This window comes from Guillardia theta (assembly GCF_000315625.1).
Source record: "Guillardia theta CCMP2712 unplaced genomic scaffold GUITHscaffold_66, whole genome shotgun sequence".
Classification (NCBI taxonomy): domain Eukaryota; class Cryptophyceae; order Pyrenomonadales; family Geminigeraceae; genus Guillardia; species Guillardia theta.
In genome coordinates, this window is record NW_005434608.1 from 364540 (window position 1) to 377507 (window position 12968).

Consider the following 12968-nt stretch of genomic DNA (forward strand, 5'->3'; position numbering starts at 1 on the left):
ATAAAAAAAAAAAAAAAGATAATTTTTTTTTTTTTTTATTTTTTCATAGGCATAACCCTCAGGGACATCATAATCTACTTCCACCTACTCCTCCTCCTCGTCCTCGTCGTCCTCCTTTTACTCCTCATCTGCTTTTCTCCTCCCCCCTCCACTCACTCCTCCTCCTCCTCTGACTCCTCCTCCTCCCCTTACTCCTCCCCTGCTTTTCTTTTTCTGCTCCCTTCTCATTCCTTTCATTCCTCGATTTCCTACTTGCTAACTTCTCCCGCGCTCCTCTTTACCCCCCCCCCTCTCACTGAAAAACATCGTTACTGCGCTGCTCCTGCTTCTGCTACGTCTCCTGCATTTTGACTGGTCGATGTTGAGCAGACAAGTTTTGTGAAAGGCGGTGACGAGGCTCACGTGAAGGCAACAAGGATAAAAGCATGTGAGAGAGAGGAGGAGTTGAGGGGGAGATCGAGGAGGCAAGGAAGATTCAGGAAGGAGGGAGGGAAAATTTTCAGGGGTGTGTCGAGAGGGGAGAAGGAGGAAGTTGATGAACAGAAATGCGGTCGTCTTCACACAGACACTGTGTGCATCGCAACTTTAGCTGAATCGTCTTGTTTGTGTTGCTGGTTGCAGATGACAGCGCAAGGAGGTTGTTGGGTATGCTCGTTGAGCGTCGGGGAGCACTCGGGTGACTTGTTGCCTGCCAGGCGTCACGGAGGAAGAGGAGATGCCAGGGGAAGAAAGCATCGGGGGGTTTGTTAGGTGATGCCCCTTGTTTGTAAGAGAGTTGAAGTGATGATAAGGACAGGTTGCCTCGATTCCATGAGATCAGACGCATCATCTACAACAAGATTGACAAGTTTGAGGGCTGGAGTAAACAAGATTCGATGTGCTGCCCTGTGTTGCTTTCCCCCGCTTCCTCTAACTTCATTTGCACCTGCAGCATGATGAGCGTCTACTCAAAGACGATCAAGCAACACAAGCTGCGACAAGTCGACATGCAGCGTTGGAGCGACTGAAAGGTTGACACGATGTGATAACAGGTTCAAAGCATCCTCTGCTTCCTTCAACCCATCGTCACTTGTTTCGGTAAATCAAAAATTTTCCATGGTAGTGATCAGTCAATCTGATTGTTCATTGTCAGTTCTTTACGACATCTTCTCTAAACCTTTTCCTGAGCCGATAGTAGAGAAGGTTTGTTACCTTCTCCTCCTCCACCACCATCACCACCACCTCCATCATACCTTAACATCATTTCTGTGTAGTTGCAAACTCTGAGCCTCCTCGGTCTTCAAGTCTTCTGGAATTATTTTGTCTACCTACAGAAAGGTACAGGCCATCGGTTGTCTCTGTTGGCCTGAGGTCCTCTCAGTCCCCCTGGAGCAAGCAGAGCTCATCTTCAGCGTCATGGTGCGTCTGCCACTCACTCCCTCGCCCGTGACGATCAGTTGACAGCTCAACGTGACGCGTTTCTTCTGCGTCTTGTTTCACTGTGAGTGGGTCCTGTCTTGGTGAACCCTCGGACCTGACGCCTCCCAGTCATCTTCTGGAACGTTCCCGACTCTCTCTTCAACCTCTTGATCCTCACATGCGCATCGAGCGGTACCTCAGCCTGTCCATCGATCGATCTCACGCATTGCTAGTCGCCGACATCTTCCCGACAAACCTCGAACATTGGATGTGGATTGTGTTCTTGACGGCTGTTCGCTGCCTCCGGTGACGTCTGGTCCGTCAAGGCTGATCGAACTAAAGATGATTCACAGGGTGGTGGGCGAGATCCTGACGGACGTGATGCGGGGAGGCAAGAACTCTCATTTCCTCTCATCTCTTGGCTTACTTGTCCTGTCTCTCATCTCTTGACTTACTTGTCCTATTTCTCATCTCTTGACTTACTTGTCCTATTTCTCATCTCTTGACTTACTTGTCCTATTTCTGATCTCTTGACTTGTCTTTTCTTTCATACCTTGTTTCTCATATCTTCTCTCTTTCAGAGACAGATCAGCCAGGCAGAACGGAAGACAATATTCTACGGTGAGACTTGACACTTCCTTTCCTCTACATTTTCCCTCCCCTCCCTTCCCCTCCCTTCATCCTCCTCTCTCCCTCCTCCCTCGCTCCTGACCCTCTTCCTCCTTCCTATGCTTCTCCCCCCCCCCTCTCGTTCTCCTGCTCCGTGCTCTCGTCCTGGTGATCATCCTCGTCCTCACATCTGCTGATCTCTGACTGGCAGCATTGTCATCCACCTGGTTGCGGTTGCGGTCACCCTTCACCTCTCAAGGCTCTGGAGGCTCGAAGACAAGTATCATCTCCTGCCATGCCCCTCCTTTCATAGTCCCCTACCAGCTCTCACCTTTCCTGCTATCCTCCACTGCTCAGCATCACATCTACTCTTCCTCCTCTCCTTTCGACCCTCTCCCGTCTGCCCATGGCCATCCCTTGTTCCCACCGCATCTTTTGACTGCCCTGCTGCAGAAGCCTCTTCCGCAAGATCATGAGCATGCAGAAGAAGAAGAGATAGAAGATGAATAAACAAGATGTTATGTGTGTTCTATAGACATTTACATGATTGCACATTCCTCACCCTGCCTCCCACATTCTCCCTTCCTTTCCCTCGACCTCTTCCTTCTTCTATTCCACCACCGAAAGTTCTCCAAGTATGCTTCTCAGCATCTTCGACGGTCCAAGAGCAGCAAACAGCGAGCGATTTCCCATCCGAAGCTCCCCATCCTGCGTACTAGCGCGTCAGTCTTTGCCTTTCTACCCCTCTTCGTCGTCGTCGTCATCATCATCCTCGTCCTCGTTCAATCCCCTTCCGCCCTCCTTGTCAACATTCTCGTTGTTCGGCCTCCCTCCTGCTCGCATGCTCGCATGCTCGACTAACTCACCACAAACTCTTCTCTTGCATCTCGCACGAAAAACGTGGGCAATCCCTTCCTCTTCACCTGCACCGACTGTATGGTAAGAGATAGAAATGGCGGCAGGCAAACTAGGGAGAGACAGCGCTTCGCTCAAACTCCATGTTACCCATGGATGAACTTTCACAGCAAGGACACATCAACTTTCACAGCAAGGACACATCAACTTTCACAGCAAGGACACAAGACTTGTAGCACTACAGACCGACGAAAAGAGGAGCAAGCTGCATTTCTGCCTCTACTCCCCTACCTGCTTCTGCGCCGCCAGCATGCTCTCTTCGTCTGCGACCTCTAGGATGATCTTCTTCTGCCCTGCATCCTCCCAAGACTTTACGATCCCAATGTTCTTCCTCCACAGCCTCCTGTAGATCCCCACCGTCGCATGTCCACACTGCAAAGCAAGCTTGCCCGGCGACATGTCCAGGTCTTTGCGGCATACTAGCACCATTTCGATGGTGTCGCCTGGCTCGCCGAGGTAGTGCTCTCCTATGAAGCCGATGTCCTTCTCGCCGTCCCGACGAGCCTCGGAGAGGTCCAGCACACATATGAACCAGCCGACGTTGTAAAAGATGAAGCCTGAAACTAGCGCAGAGAGCATGGAGGATGGAACGCATTGGTTTTCGGGCAGGAGCACGAGCAGGAAGCCCCACACACTCTCGAGGACGTGGGTGAAGGAGAGGAGCTGGGCGAGGGCAGCAAGAAGCGCTACAGCACCTGCATACTTCCACAGGTTCGCTGGCATGGAAGTTGGCCCGTACCTAGCGAACCCTCGTATGCATTAGAGGGAAGGACTGACAAGTCTGCGGGCCCCGGGTCCGGGCTCGAGTCCCGAGGGCCCTTATTAGTAAGTGACACCGTCTGAGGGAATACTAACGGGAGTAACCGGCGACCAGTACTTGGGCGTTGGCTACCGTTCATGGCAGGAAGGAAGCGAGCAGCTGCAAGCGGCAGTTCGAGAGGGCATGTCCGAGGCTGAACTTCCAGTGCGATGCTGCCGTGAGGCGATGAAGGAACGCGGAAGCTGACAGTGACCTGATGCCTCTCGAGGGGCGAGGGCCGATCCCCATGGACATCCTTGCCCTCAAGCTGGATGGACCTTTCTCTCCAGGTGATGGTGCGCGCGCGGGGGGGAGAGGGGGGAGATGAAGGATCTTGATTCTGATGCTCGTATCTCAGGAAGGATGCCGAACTTGAACCTGCGGTCGGCACGAGCAAGAATGCAGGCGCAGACGTCAGGTGCGATGCGCTGAGCTCGAATGAGCGTTGGGGAATGAAAGGAGAGCAGGAGGAGGGGATCAAGTCTCAGCCAGCCATCGCCGGCATCTTGCGGAGGATGAAATCAGTACGCAGCATTCCCGTCGCCTCGCGGAGAAGAAAGACAAGGAAGAGCTGGTGAGTCACCGGATATGATTTGCGAGGTCATTCAAGTGCTTGTGTGCCAGTACATGTTTCAACGACTGGAGCCCCTTATCACAAGCCGGTACCTTCCCAGGCTAGATCAAGACGTCAAGCGGGTGACCCTTGACGCGCATTCTCATGACGTACTGAGGGCTTCTCAGCTCATGACGTGTCAACTGGGTTTGCCGATGAGACTGCTGGACGCGCAGGCGCCAGAGATGCAGGTGTGGGAGCGAGCGAGGAGATGCGCTATCGTCAACCCCCCCCGCCGACGAGAAGCTGCTGACGACCAGCGCTGGTGAGAGACCTCACCCGCAAGCGCTCCGCTAACATGGCAGAACAGCTTGGTAGAATCGCCTCCACAACAAGCAGACAGCACACCTTTCAAGAGCAGAAGCGAGTCCAAGCAGAAGAAGCGGCACAGTGAAGGTCATGTCTCCTAGTCTCCTTGCCTTGTTGCTCCTCACGGCATGTCGCGGACAGGGAGCCTAGAGGAGAAAAGAGTCCAAGAGCCGGCGCAAGTCAAGCCAACAAGACCCTCTGAGGAGCCTCAGCAGCACCTGGGCGAAGCGTTTGCTACTCCTCGTCGATCTAGAAGGTTCTGCTTGAACCGCTAGGGCCTCTTGTCACCATGTGCAGATCGTTGTTTGCGATAAGAGCCGAGAACTCTCTTAGAGAGGTTTACCAGACTACATCTAGACATGCGTTGACGAGAGACGCAGGTGCAGGAAGGCTCCAGAGAGAAAGATGGGTAAGAACTCTGCTGGACGACAGAGAGCGTCTCCTTTACACTTCCGCAGCTCAAGATTTGCTCGCGCATGGGAGAAATTGGAAAAAGATGAAGAAATTACGCTCAAGCTGTTCCTGTGCGAGACTTTTGCTTGCCCGCTGCGCTCGGTCGGTAGATGTCTGAGTTGCATGTTATAGGAGGTTCGGGGCTCGGAGAGATCGAGTGAGGTACCCCAGGAACATCGTAGAGCAAGAGAAGATCAGGTGATGGTGGATGAACCTCCTCGAGAGAGGATTGACACGTGCGCGATCTAGGTCAAGAGTCAAACAGATACAACTCGAATGGAAGCAGGAGGCTGGTATCTTGTCGGATAGGACATGAGACCTGACTCGATGAGCAGGCTCGGAAAAGAGAGATGAAAGAGTTGTACAAGATCGACAAACAAAACAGATCTCAAATCATAGACACATCTACGACAAACGGCTCTCTGGTGAAATCGGAACGCAGCCTGTTAGATTCTTCAGACAACAAGTAGACAATCTGAATGTTCTTGTGCCATCACTCAGTATGTGCTCTAGGAAACGATTGCAAACGACTTGCGACCATGTGAGCTATAGCATACCTCATGGGAATCTCACTTGTGTGCTGTTCAGATTATTCATTCCTTGGCAGCAAATTTTCCATATGCGCTCGTCACGCGATTGTCTTTGTAACACGTTTTTTTTCTGTCTGGAGTGATCTTCGAGTACAGGGAAGAGCAGGACCGTGTCGATGTTGAGATGTCTGCAGACACCTTCAGGTCTCTTCATACACACTTGCCTTGTCGACTCACAAGCCTTCAGGATGTATCTCGAGCGAGCAGGTTGTGACGTTACTGAAGAAGACTTGGACCTGCTGTGGACGGTCCTTGTCAAGGAGTCGAGCCCAGCTGAACAAGAGGTGCTATCAAAATGTCTGACCACGTGTTGACCTGCGTCCAGGTGCCTCTAGAGCGTCTCGTCGCTCGAGTCAAGCGTCATTCGTCGCTGAGACAGATGAGCATCGAGGGAGCGGGCGACGGCGCTCAGAGACGAGAGGAATACCCGGACGTGAAGTCGTTCTTGGGCTCTCTTACCCGCCAGTCCTCGCAGTCCATCGCTAGTGTAAGAGTTTGAGGTAGACGTGTGAAGCATGACCCCTTGGCAGGTCCTCAAGAAGCTGCAGAAGCGCGAGAGTGAAGGGGAAGGCAGATAGTTAGGATAGACTACTGTACTACTTTACAAGCACGTTCCGATCATCTACCAGGCGAATCCCGACGGAGATCAGAGCGTTGGGTAGAGACGAGGGCTGGGGCTGCGAGTCAGAAATTTTCCATAGTCAACCCTCCAACTTACTTTCAGCCCGTTCTGTTTAAAAACTACCCCGCTGGCCTCAGCTACTCCTGTTCCACTTGTTCAGCCGTTGGCAACGGTAGAAGATACGATAACCTGTGGATGCTCGATACCATTCACTTTCATCGTCCTCACAGAAACTGAAGTCCTCGCAAGTCTTGATGCAGTTTGTCGTCTATGAACACGATCAGTGTGAGCAGTTGACGTCGCTGATGTTGAGGTACCGGATTGAAACCTGTCACAATGAAACCTCCTGCCATCCTCGAAGCCACATCTCCGACGTTATCACAAATCATCATCTGCTCCTTTCAGAAGACACCTTCAAGACAACAAACTTGACCTGATAGTACTGGGTAGCAGCACACGCACTCTTCTCTCTCTGATTGTTGTAGACGTTGCTACATTCTTGAGCAAGCTTCATCTCATAACTGTATCATCATCATCACACAATCGTGACAACAGAACAGCATGCCTGCTCGCTCCGCTCCACGTCGCGTCCTCGCTGGGAGCTGGAACAGGACCAACTTGCAAGGGAGAGTCAACCTAGAAGAGGCGATGACGTCACAAGCCGATTCTCTGGTGCCTCGAGCTTACCTTGACGACCTTGTGGTAGCCGCTGTACCCGACGATCGTTCTCGTTTGTCCGTTAATGACGAGCTGGTAGCCAGCATACGGGTTGGAGCCCTGAGGGAGAGCAGGGGCTAGTGAGTTTCTACATCAACCCCGTGACGCGCTGCTGACCTGACACAGTCTGAAGGCTCCCGTACATCCATCCGGGTTGACGCCGCTAGCAAGACGGAAGACACTCTTGTCGACTGTCAGAGAAGCAGCGTCCCCTCCTGCTTCACCTGGCTCCACGGGGCCGAGGACGGCGCTGAGCTCGATTCACTCGCTATGCACGTACAAGTTCCCGTTCCCCCCGAGCAGCGCGGGACGCCAGCGTTGTCGCACTGACACTGACCAGTACAAGAGACCTTGAAGCATGTGTCACTCGCTCGCAGCAGCTGAGAGCCGCGCCTGACCGTTGAAGGGGTGTATCCCCTTCTAACGCCTCCTTTGGAGAAATACCCGCATTCCCAGTCGAGGTCCGTGCACTCGTAGGGGGAGCTGCGATAAGGCGAGTCAAGTCAGGGCGATCAAGCGACGAACCCCGCACTAGATCTTGTAAACTGTCGTGCAGCGATAAGAGCAGGAGGAGGCTCCGGTGTAGGACTTATCGCGAGGAGTCACTCGACTGAGAGAGCATGCAGACAGAACTCACCTGGCAAGCGCTCGAGCATGTCGACAGCGTGGGGTAGACTTCACCATTGTTGCAAGTTCTGCAGCACAAACCTCATCACAGGATGATTGCAACATCAATTTAGCTCACGTTCCATCTGCTGGGTAAGTGTCTGTACATGTCGCATTGCAGATATAGCCATCCACCTTTGGGTCTGAGCATGGCAGCGTCGCCCATGTTGACTCCGGCTGAATCTTTGCAGGCCCGTTCATCCAGGTTGCGCCGCCGTCGATGCACGAAGCAGCTGTGGAGAAGGAGGACGAGGAGCAGGAGCCTCCCGTGCTGGAGAGGATCATTCTTGTCTGCCCGCTTCCTGTACCCCCCACAATCATGACGACCCAGCCAGCGTAGAAGTTGGTGACTGCATCATGCTGTCAAAGCCCGTCAGTGCTCGCTTACGCCCCTGGCACGTCAGATCTCACCTGCGCTGAAAGCTGGAGCAGCACAGGAGGAGAGTTGGGCTGGACGCATCCGCTGCTGTGAACAGGATCGCACCAGCACACCGAGAAGTCTGGAGAAGTACAACTCGCATTGCCCATCTGAGGCTGAACCGCAAAGCAATCGGGGCACTCTTGAAACTTGCTCCCTACCACAACCGGAACCTTGCAAGCGAAGTTTGTTCGCTCCTGTATGCAGCTCGGCGTTCGCGAAGACGCCTGATACTTGGAGTCGAAGAGGAGGCCGAGGACGCCACTGCCCGCTGCCCATGACGCGTTCACTGACCCACTAAACCCTGACCGCTGAGCGACGAGGGCATTCTGGCCCCGGAAGGAGAACCAAGCCTTGTCCTCGGCGCTGCCAGGGAGGGTGGGATGGTACACGTACATGACCTGGTTGAAAGGATACCTCGTGCAGTCCGACCTGTAGCCGTCGACCCCGTATGGCTGCGAGGAGCTCGTCTCAGTCGACATGTGCACGGCGTCGGAGGTCGTGTAGCACATCAGCCAACCTCCTCCGAAGCTGTCCATGTCGCAGTATCCCTGAAACGGCCGATCGTAGCCTGCTGGCTGCAGCCAGTACACCCCGCTGCTGAAGTATGGCTTCTTGGCGAGATCGAGACAGGACCGGGCTGGGAAACCTTCCATGCCGAACCCTCCCGGGTCTGAATCCACACCCTGCGCGTTGCCCCATCGCGAGCTGAAAAACATCGGGTTCCGCGCATTGGGGTCGTGCGAGTAGGAAGAGGGAGAGCAGGTGGCAGGGTTGGAGGGATCGCAAGTGCTTCCTGGAGTCGATCCCGAGCTCTCGTACACCCATGGCTGCGGGAACGTATCTTGTGCACCATGCACATTGACCAACAAGCAAACTGCGACTGCCAACCTAGTCGCCATGCTCATCTCAAGACGCGCCAAAGGGCGGCTACTGCGTCTTCCTTCCTGTTGCACAGCTGCCAGTCTTCCACCGCTGCTCCCTCCCGCTGCTCCCTCCCGCTGCTCCCTCCCGCTGCTCCCTGCTGCTGCTCCCTGCCCGCCCTGAGCGGTTGAAGTGGATTGAAATCCCCCGACTGGTCAGGGTAAAAGGAGGGACAGGAGAGGGAGGAGCGGATGGGGGAGAGCAAGGGAGAGGAGCGAGGAGACAGAGGAGGGGCAACGTCAGAGCAAGGTCTCCTCGTTTCTGAAGCATGGGAGGAGGGGGAGGAGGGGGAGGAGGGAGGGGCACCAAGGACAAGGTCATCTTCTTCAGGATGGACATGGTTGGAAGCAACACGCTGCATTATCGTGCCGAGGTGAGGGCATCCAATCAGCTGCGCAGCATGCAGGAGAAGGAGGAGAGGAGTGCACAGCGAGACAGGAGAGGATCCATGAAGCAACGAGCACGGGGCGAAGCAAGATGGGGGCAACATGAGAGGAAGCCAAGAGCGAAGCCGGTGGAGCATGGTGAGGGGGTTAGAGACGGGAATGTTCCCATAGAAGAAGAGTTGAGCAGGTTGAACGAGAGGCTAAGCTCGCTCCCGATCGGTTGGCGGGATGAGGAGGATGGGGATACCTCGAAGAGCTCGCAGAGGAGATGAATCGACTGAAGCACGCCCTCAGGCATCCATTCGCCTTTCGGATGTCAATCACTCGTGGTCCTCGTTTGTAGTTTCGGTCTGTTTTCTATCGATGGCACGATGCGTCATGAAGAGTGAGCTAGATTCTATGCCATACCACGGTCAGAAGACCACAACAAGATGATCACTATCCGACTTGACAAGCTAGCAGGAACCTTGCACTTACGCAATTGCTGCCAGGGGCTAATGAGTTGCTCATCACCGTGAGGTTACATGCTGCTGGAAGGAAGAAATGAGGTTATTCATGAAATGTAGGAGTGAACTCATATGATAACTTGAAACTGTATAGAAAAGAATTCATGGAAAGAAACATGTACAAGAACGAAAAGGCTGAGAGAAATAGACCAACAACAAACAACGCAGTTCACATGATCACCCGCTTCAAAAACTCCATTCCTTTGAAGACTTAGGTGAGGCCACCCCAAACCGACTGGGATTGTTCAGCTGCACCAAAGTCTTTGCTGGCTGCTCAGCCTCTGCTGTAAAGATTCTTTCCAGCGCAAAACTACCCGTGGGACTTGAAATGTCCTGCCTCTGTCTATCTTGGACATTGCGACGGTTGATTGCGTCATTAAACTTCTCTTCCATCGTGTTCAAACTCTTGTCGTCTTTCGGGGATAGCATGGATGCGATAGGCGATGAGTTCCACGTGTCGACCGCACCTCCAGCGATTGCATCCAACAATGAAAAGACGTGATTGGTGTGATGTGCAGCAGGTGATGCAGGTAAAACTCGGTCGCCTCCGCCTTCTACCTCAAAACGAGCGATGTCCCTGGACCCTCGGCGGTTCCTCTTCGCCATTATTCTCTTCATCTCCTCGTGCTCGGGGATATTCACAGTTGGCTCGTCGTCAAATCGAAGGCATCGCGGTGATCTGCTCGCCGTCAAGCTACGGCTCAATTGCACCTGGGCTGGTGGAATCATCTTGTTGGTCAAACGATTGGCCTCTGCGAGCTCCAGCTGCCGCTGAAGGTCCCTTCCTTCCTGCTCGTTACCTCCATCATCGGCGAGGTCCTTGATAGCCTCTAGCCCAGTTGGCAACCAATTGAGACCTTTACCTGCCTTCTTAAATGGAAAATATGCCAAAGGATCTTTCATGTTTGAGTCGAATATGTTGATATTTCGTATCAGAGAGACGTTAACGCGAGCTTAGAAAGATTTGGAAAGAAGGAGGACGAGGAGTAACGAGGACGAGGATGGAAGCAGTCAAAGGAGACAGAGGGGAGATTGACGAGAGCAGGAAACGGAAGGCAGGTGTGCGACAAGGAAGGTAGGTTGGAGGACAGCGCCAAGATTCTGAACGAGGGCGGAGGAGCGACTAGGTTGGAGGAAAGTGGAGACAAAGGGTAGCGGCACAGGTGGGCCGAGAGGGATACAGGGGGTAGGGGGTCCAAAAGTTATGGAGAGGGTGGGTATGTTCAACTCCGAGGTCTCCGGAAAGCCCATGGACCCCACCTTAGTGAGAAATAATGACCTAGAAAAAGGGGGTGGTCTCGGTCTCGGATCGAACGACCCCGCCGGGCTGGTTGGGTCCGGAATTATCGGATCAGCACCTTCAAGGTAAACTAGGGGGTGGGGTCCTTGTCGGGCGGAATGAAAGGTTCTTTTTCCACGAGGTGAGATTCGGGAAATGGGTAGGGTGGTGAAAGTACCGGTACATATGACTTGAAAAGCCTGGCAAATGCAGGGTGGTGAGTTGGTCACTGAGGGTGCTGAGCCTTATAACTGGAGTTTTAGTTGTTTACTTTGAAAGTCAATTTCTAGTATGCGGAGGTTAGTTAAAATCATCTTAACAGTATTGAAGTTTTGGAGTACCTGGAAGTTCTGGTACTTTTACTAGTTATTTATACTGTTTGGGTACTGTTGTCGATATATATTTATCATTCATTTTGAGTAGAAGGTCACTACGGTACCTTTGAATCAATGATCACAGTGACGGTGGCATAATAATCGGCCGCCAGCAGTCCGAGCCTCCGTCCCGGACTCCGGCGACGGTAAAACGCATCCACCGGTTCGGCCCCGGGCCCGGCGGACCGTACAGCCTCACTGACCGTCGGACGGTCCGATCAGGTTTCCCGGAAGTTCCGAGTCGCCGGTCTGACGGAACCGTTGCAAATTAAACGGTTGGCTCAACTGCGGCCTCCCGGCGCCGCGGTGACGGCCGTCCGGGCTCAGCGGCGCCTCGGATCGCATGCCGCAGTGCCAGCCTGAGCCCAGATAGAAACTCACCGTGAGGCTGTACTCAGGCACGGTGCCAGTAAACCTGGCAAGACTCTCAGGCTGCCCAACTTGAAACCTCACCGGGCAGGCCGCCCGGCTCAGTCTCTAGCCTGAGCAAGTTGTTTACCGGCGTGCCACCACTGCGGGCCTCTCATCATCACGAGTCCGCCGCCGGCCCCCCGGGAGTCCCAGCCCGGCCATCATCGGACTCCGGGATTCAATGATTTGTTGGATTGATCTTGCCGGCGCCAATTTTCCGAAGTAGTTGAAAAAATATCGTGACGCCCAGGCCAAAGTACCTGGCCGCAGTGGCGCGAGCACCCGGCGTCTAGGCCGGCCGGGCGACGGACTCATCACTGAGTCACTGGCCGCGGCATGTGCCGCATACCGTACTGTACCCGGTGCCAGGACACTGGCGGCCGGGACCGTGGGGGCCGTGCCGCGTAATCACGGTAATCCGATTACGCCGGTACGGTAGACTTTTTGACCGCTCAAAACGGTCAAATTTTCATGCGGCCGCTGGCCGCGTCGGAACTATCGGTGGCATGAGCCCCGTGACCGTCACGGCGGCGGCCGCCCGGCCGGGCGGCACAGCGGCACCCGTCCAAGTAGTACACCGGCGTGTCACGTGTCAAGTTGATTGAAACTCAGTTTTCAACTAACGTACTGAGTACCGGCCTCGGACCTCAGTGTACGGTCCTTCGGAACCTTTGTCAGTAGTGTGGCACGGTACGGTACCTAACCGTCACGGTCCGAGGCCGCCGGTCACGGGCCCCGAGTTTCAACTTTGTACCGTACTCTATTGGTTGACCTTGGCTGGTCAAAGTGTAGTCGTCAAAGTGGTCAAAGGGGATGGTAGACTCGAAACTAATCCATTTCGAGTAGAGAAGTGCTAAACCCCAACGTTTCATCTCGCATTTACACCGCTCGGTGCAGGGATCGTGTGCAGTAAAAGGGCTGCAAGGCGAGAGGGGGACTCAGCACGGTCTTTTCTAGAGATCGGCGAAGGGAGGAGACA

General features: G+C 53.9%; 5 protein-coding genes across 5 annotated transcripts in view; 2 read left to right on the plus strand and 3 right to left on the minus strand.

Annotated features, from left to right (window-relative positions):
- The window catches only part of GUITHDRAFT_113394 (hypothetical protein), a gene marked incomplete at both ends in the record, with an annotated part of 6211 nt that extends 3705 nt beyond the window's left edge, over positions 1-2506 (plus strand). Inside the window, 14 exons of the mRNA XM_005827531.1 lie at positions 370-427; positions 622-645; positions 696-750; positions 797-877; positions 932-980; positions 1032-1077; positions 1133-1182; positions 1254-1317; positions 1361-1398; positions 1444-1480; positions 1528-1590; positions 1632-1704; positions 2219-2287; positions 2461-2506. Coding sequence (XP_005827588.1) covers positions 370-427; positions 622-645; positions 696-750; positions 797-877; positions 932-980; positions 1032-1077; positions 1133-1182; positions 1254-1317; positions 1361-1398; positions 1444-1480; positions 1528-1590; positions 1632-1704; positions 2219-2287; positions 2461-2506 — 753 coding nt within the window. The remainder of the gene's footprint in view (positions 1-369; positions 428-621; positions 646-695; positions 751-796; positions 878-931; positions 981-1031; positions 1078-1132; positions 1183-1253; positions 1318-1360; positions 1399-1443; positions 1481-1527; positions 1591-1631; positions 1705-2218; positions 2288-2460) is intronic.
- Positions 2507-2864: 358 nt separating this feature from the next.
- GUITHDRAFT_75468 (hypothetical protein) lies at positions 2865-3501 on the minus strand (the record flags this gene model as incomplete). The annotated part of the gene is made up of 2 exons (XM_005827532.1): positions 2865-2922; positions 3146-3501. The coding sequence occupies 2 exons, from the start codon at positions 3499-3501 to the stop codon at positions 2865-2867; spliced, it is 414 nt and encodes a 137-aa protein (XP_005827589.1).
- A 300-nt stretch (positions 3502-3801) lies between these two features.
- Positions 3802-6264, plus strand: GUITHDRAFT_164647 (hypothetical protein; the record flags this gene model as incomplete). The annotated part of the gene is made up of 18 exons (XM_005827533.1): positions 3802-4011; positions 4080-4139; positions 4189-4295; positions 4346-4417; positions 4463-4599; positions 4645-4730; positions 4785-4899; positions 4941-4980; positions 5024-5052; positions 5102-5167; positions 5229-5294; positions 5346-5389; positions 5432-5521; positions 5598-5637; positions 5783-5830; positions 5874-5970; positions 6012-6173; positions 6217-6264. The coding sequence occupies exons 1-18, from the start codon at positions 3939-3941 to the stop codon at positions 6262-6264; spliced, it is 1380 nt and encodes a 459-aa protein (XP_005827590.1). The 5' UTR covers positions 3802-3938.
- Positions 6265-6588: 324 nt separating this feature from the next.
- Positions 6589-9011, minus strand: GUITHDRAFT_142701 (hypothetical protein; the record flags this gene model as incomplete). The annotated part of the gene is made up of 11 exons (XM_005827534.1): positions 6589-6636; positions 6721-6829; positions 6892-6944; positions 6996-7085; positions 7143-7208; positions 7250-7375; positions 7424-7508; positions 7558-7613; positions 7663-7720; positions 7771-8051; positions 8103-9011. The coding sequence occupies 11 exons, from the start codon at positions 9009-9011 to the stop codon at positions 6589-6591; spliced, it is 1881 nt and encodes a 626-aa protein (XP_005827591.1).
- A 1100-nt stretch (positions 9012-10111) lies between these two features.
- On the minus strand, positions 10112-10828 carry GUITHDRAFT_142702 (hypothetical protein; the record flags this gene model as incomplete). Its single annotated transcript, XM_005827535.1, has 1 exon — positions 10112-10828. The coding sequence occupies one exon, from the start codon at positions 10826-10828 to the stop codon at positions 10112-10114; it is 717 nt and encodes a 238-aa protein (XP_005827592.1).
- Positions 10829-12968: the final 2140 nt, after the last annotated feature.